General features: G+C 42.2%; 1 protein-coding gene across 1 annotated transcript in view; it reads left to right on the forward strand.

Moving 5' to 3' along the window:
- Window positions 1–5757, forward strand: part of LOC106881136 (guanine nucleotide-binding protein-like 3 homolog) — a 31196-nt gene that overhangs the window by 7005 nt on the left and 18434 nt on the right. The window contains exons 4-6 of the mRNA XM_014931408.2: window positions 748–830; window positions 982–1101; window positions 2782–2889. Coding sequence (XP_014786894.1) covers window positions 748–830; window positions 982–1101; window positions 2782–2889 — 311 coding nt within the window. The remainder of the gene's footprint in view (window positions 1–747; window positions 831–981; window positions 1102–2781; window positions 2890–5757) is intronic.

Raw genomic sequence — 5757 nt, forward strand, 5'->3', positions numbered from 1 at the left:
CCCGCACAAGCCAGTCCAGGGGCACTGGCAACGATCTTACTTGGCTTGCTGGGTCTTCTCACGCACAGCACATTTCCAAAGGTCTCGGTCAGTAGGCATCGCCTCAGTGAGGCCCAATGTACGAAGGTCTTGCCTCACCACCTCAGCCCAGGTTTTCCTGGGCCTACCTCTTCCACGGGTTCCCTCAACTGTTAGGGTGTGGCACTTTTTCACGCAGCTATCCTCATCCATTCTCACCACATGTCCATACCAGCGCAATCGTCTCTCTTGCACACCACAACTGATGCTTCTAATGTTCAGCTTTTCTCTCAAGATACTTACACTCTGACGGGTATTCACATTCATCTGGCAATGAAACCCAAAAAGTAAAAATACTTTGTGCAAACAGGAACCTCTCTCTAGAATGAGGCTAAACTTTGTTTCTCATACAGAAGAGTGCTTAGTTCCAATTCTCAGCTGCAAACAACAGCAACAAAAACACTTTTTGGAAAATGTAATGAAATTAAAAGAGAAATAGTTAAGAGGGTCTAAGAAGAAGGTTCCAGGTATTGGCATTTTAGGTGGGTCTTACTGGGAAATTAAATAAACAAAACAGACACAGTAGCTTGGTGTAGTCTTCTACCTGGCCGGCTCCTGTCAAACCATCCGACCCATGTCAGCATGGAAGGTGGACGTTAAATGATGATGATGATAACCTGGCCGCATATTGTTGAAATTGTCAAAATGTATATTTCTCTTATATTTCAGAGAAAAAGAAAGATATAGGAATTCCTAACAGTCTGCCTTTCAAAGAAACGGTTCTGAAACAAGCTGTGGAATGGAGGGAACAGGTACGTTTGATTAATTTTGTCAGTAATCTACACTCACAATTGTAATTTTGTGGTTCTCTCATGGAGATGTTGTGATTTGATGTGATGACATATATTCTTTGCGAAGAAGTTGTCAGCATTATTTTGACCATTTGTTGTGACTATTTACCAGATGCGAGTTGCCAAAGAAGAGAAAAGACAGGCGGAACGAGAACAACTTGTAAATAAAGCAAGAAATCTTCCAGAAATTTCTGCCAAAGTCAAGCAGAATCCACAAGAAGTAGTTTACAGGGTAAGTTGAATATTTATGTAAATTTTATGCCATGTTAGACGATTCATACTTCATTTCTTTCATTAATCGAAATAAAAGTCATGTTGAGAATTACACAAATACAATTCATTTTCTTTCCTAATTTCTTTACGAAACCGTTCTTGTATGTCTGGAAACAAATATCTACAGGTGTGGGTGTGTCCCACTAGTTTACTTCTCAATCATGAGATGCTGGGTTCACTCCACTGCTGTGTGGCTTTTTAGCCCTTTAGCATTTAAACCGACCATATCAAGCCAAAATATTCTACCTGTTTCATGTTCTAACTGGCCAGATCTGGCCTCTTTAGCTTACCCTACAAAACAGTCACATCTTTGAAATCTCAAAGCTACGAGATATTTCATGGTTGATTCAAAAACAGTGTCAACAGATAAGTATTACAGTTCTATATTTAAGAGATCAGGAATTATGTACATTATTTACATTTGACGAATATTTGTCCTCATCTTGTTTGTTGTCAATACGTTTCGGCTGATGTACCCTCCAGCCTTCATCAGGTGTCTTGGGGAAATTTTTAAAAAATACCTTAGGAATGAGAACCCAGGTTTGAAATTTCTCCAAGACACCTGATGAAGGCTGGAGGGTATATCAGCCGAAATGTTGCATTTAAAAACAAACAAGATGAGGACAAATATCCATCAAGTGTAAATTAGCATTACTTTGGGCAGAATAATCTGGATGTTGAAGGCTTCTTCTAAAATTAGGTTGAGAGTACCTGAACATGGGCCCAGCAAATGAACTGAATCCAGAATGGAAAAGGCCATTCTAATGACACACAGTGTCAGGCCAATTATGTAAAGGGTAGACGTTTGCCTATGGAATATTCAACCACTTTGATCTACAATTGAGTGTATTAAGTATTTATGTCCATAGATTGAACAACACTGACTGCTGAAATCAAATGACAGGAGAGAAGGGCTTGACAAAATCAATCTCGTCCTCCACCGACATTGCCATGCAGCCAATGCCATCGACTCCTCTACACAAGAATTGGTCTACAGAGTCATCAGCAGCATCACCATAAAGGAATAAGGGAAGCAAAGAAGAAACTGAATTCTTGGATGCATGATAAAGCCAATGACGAGGCCAACCTCACCGCAACTATGCAAGGAATTACTGATTCTGTGCTGGGTGGGGACTGGCATGCCAAAGAAGAGACCCAACGTTTCGTCTGTAAAAGACAACTGGAAGAGATTGGGGTAGGATTTGCTCTCTAGCATCATGACACCCTCACCAGCAGGGTCTACCCAAAATCAGACCCATGGGTTGGAGGGTGGTCGCCTGAGTGGTGCAGAGGCATCATCAACCACAAGTTGTAGGGAGTCACCAACAAACGGTGGATGCAGCGATGCATTGTTACAGCACATGCGTGCCCCCCCCCCCCCATATGTACTACTACTATTGATTATGTAATCTTTTAGGGTTCTGTTCATGGAATTGTTTATTGTAAGAATCTACTTGTGACATTCAAACAGGAATTGCTTTGTGCAAGACCTGGTGCTTCTGGAAGTTCCTCCCTGGTTAACAGACACATATGAAGCCAAAACAATTCCTGCTGGATTGCAACTTGCCAGGTTTGACTGAAGACTTCTTGTTGTTTGTGAATTCCTCAACACTGCATACATCTTCTTTACTGTTTTCAGCCGCAAGGTCTGTCTGAAGTCTACAAAATTTTAGCAGATCGTGAATATAAAGAGCCAAAAAGATCTGTTGAAAATTCTTTGAAATGTTACTATAAAGAATTCAAGAAGGTAAGTCTTTAATTATCATGCCGTCATCATCATCATCATCAAACATCCACCTTCCATGCTGGCATGGATTTGATGGTTTGACTGGGGGGCTGGCAAGCAGTGGGGCTGTTTCAAGCTAAAATGTCTGTTCTGGCATGGTTTTTACAGCTGGATGCCCTTCCCAATGCCAACCACTGTATAATGTGGACTGATGGCTTTTTCATACCACCACTTACAGAGGTGTGGTGAGTTTTTTTTCCCATGGTACCAACATTAGTGAGGTTGCCATGGAATTTGCCAGACAGAAAAAGAACAGATAAGGAGGCGAAAGAGAAGAAAGGCTCTGACTATTTAGGGAAAAGCTTCTCATTAATGGTTTCCAGAGCTTCTTTTCTGTTGGAAACTAGTCTCTCCCTGGATACTTCCATTGTAAGCTCATCATAACATTACATAACAGCCTCTTCATCATTTTACATTCACTTTGCAGGCCTGGCTGAGTGGTAATAAACTTGCTTCCCAACCACATCGTCCTGGGTTCAATCCCACTGTACAGCACCTTAGGGAAGTGTCTTCTATAGCCTAGTGCTGACCAAAGCCTTGACAGAAACTGAAAGAAGCCTGTTGTGTATATTTATATCTATAATTATTTGTGTGTTGGTTTGTTTACATTCCCATAACTGAGCAGTTTGGCAAAACAGACCAATAGAATAAGTACCAGGCTTGAAAAAAAGAGTGCTGGGGGTTGGCTTGTTCCACTTAAAATTCTTCAAGATGGTGCCCCAGCATGGCCGCAGTCTAATGACTGAAACAAGTAAAAGCTAAAAGCTAGCCTTGGCTGCACAAGTCAGTTCTTGCATTGCTGCCTTCCTTCAGGGCTGGAGGACCTTGTCTCTTGTACTATCTTCCATATTTAGCATGGCCACCCCCCACCCCCCCCTTCAATGCCTCTCTTATTACCAACCATTTCATGAGAGCGAATGCATTGACGACGTTCTGTTGTGCTTCAGACATGTCGTGTCCCCAGCAACTCTCTCTCTCTCCTCTTATCCCGCATCAGTCGTGGATCACTGATTAGATGCTGACTTACTTGACATCAGATATCTTAATCTCTCCCTCTCTTATTCTTTTACTCCTTTATTTATTTCAGTCATAAGACTGCGGTCATGCTGGGGCACTACCTTGTAGCGTTTAGTGGGGCAAATTAACCTCTGTATTTTTTTTTTAAGTCTGGTACTTATTCTGTCAGCTTCTTTTGTTGAACCACTACGTTCCAGGGACATAAACACACCAACACTGGTTGTCAAGCAGTGGAGAGTAGGGGGGACAGACGCACACACACACAATGGGCTTCTTTCAGTTTCCGTCTACCAAATCCACTCACAAGGATTTGGTCAGCCCAAGGCTATAGTAGAAGACATTTGCCAAAGGTGCCATGCAGTGGGACTGAACCCAGAGCCACGTAGTTGGGAAGCAAACTTACTACTACTACTACTACACAACCACTCCAGCACCAGGCTTCCATGCTTTGACAGGAGCTGGCCAACCACTTTACAGTGTGGACTGGATGCTTTTTAAGTGGCACCTGCACTGACAGGGTCACCAAGTAACCTGCAAGACAAAATCTCTTTTGAAAGGGGAAGGGGCATTGGAGGAGGAGATCTTGTTTTTTGATGATGAAAGATTACAGTGAGACAGAGAGACAGAAACAGGTGTCTCGCTGTAGAAGATGTATAAAGTTACCCAGCCGGGAGAGTGGGGAGAGAGAGATCAGGAATGAGGACAGAAACAAGTGTGCTGTCGCAGAGGAGATACATGGTTACCCAACCTGAGGTAAGTGCAGGAGAAGGAGAGAGAGAGATAGTGGGAGACAGCAGGATAGAGAAGGTGGCAAAGTGCCAGGCAAACTCACAGGGGACAAGTATCAGAATATAGATGAGAATATATATTTATTTTTGCTGTTGTTTTTCTTCTGGTTTCTACCACACCTCTGTTTTTACTTCTTGCTCTACATTTGTATGAAACCCTTTGTGAATCTCTGAAGAGGCCTAGCGGTTCGGGCATGTAACCCCATTTCAAAATGTCATCCGATAATCACTCCGGCAAGGAATATTCGGATAGAATGGGGCTTGCTAAAACTAGGCCGAAACAGCTGTAAGATTAAACTTCTGTTCATCCTCTAATTCCTTATGTACTTTGTACTTCTATATGTAAACCAGGTTGGCAAAATAACATAGTCTGCCATAGACACCTGTGCTTTGGTTCTTTCTTTTTTTGTCATTTTTGCTATGAATTCAACGGGATACATTGTCTGCAAGTAGTTGGGTTCAGCATATTATCCTCCATTTTCTAATTGTTATATTTATGTAGGTTTCAGCATGTGCATGCACATGTGTATTTGCCTCCTGCTCCAAAGCATACTGCTGTCTCCCAAACAGGCTGAATGTCCAGTCAGCCACACCAAATCATCTCATTTCACTCCTACTTTGCCTCCATTCGGTTGCTCTTTAATACAAGAGGGTTGCCTCAGTCTTGGCAGAGTGAGATGGTGATAGAGAAGAGCTAGGATGATTGGGAGTGAAGGGGTGGTAAAAGAGAGATAAAATGAGAAAGAGGGTATGATGGTAGGAGGCTGAGTGAATCATATATTTCTGAATTGGTCAATTAGACAATGATACCCTCCTATGTGAGGGGTCACTACATCACCTGTTCTCTTCACTACAAGAATCTTTGTTGGTTTGGCATCACACAACCCCAACATCCTTTTATCATTAAAATAATCAAGAAACAAATATCTTCTGGCTGTTGTACCTGATAAATTTAATATGGAATGATCAGGCTCTGTAACCCAGATTTGAGGATCAACGAAAATGGTTGAGTGACCCCCCCCCC

The sequence above is a fragment of the Octopus bimaculoides genome, chromosome 1 (assembly GCF_001194135.2).
Source record: "Octopus bimaculoides isolate UCB-OBI-ISO-001 chromosome 1, ASM119413v2, whole genome shotgun sequence".
NCBI classification, from domain to species: Eukaryota; Metazoa; Mollusca; class Cephalopoda; order Octopoda; family Octopodidae; genus Octopus; species Octopus bimaculoides.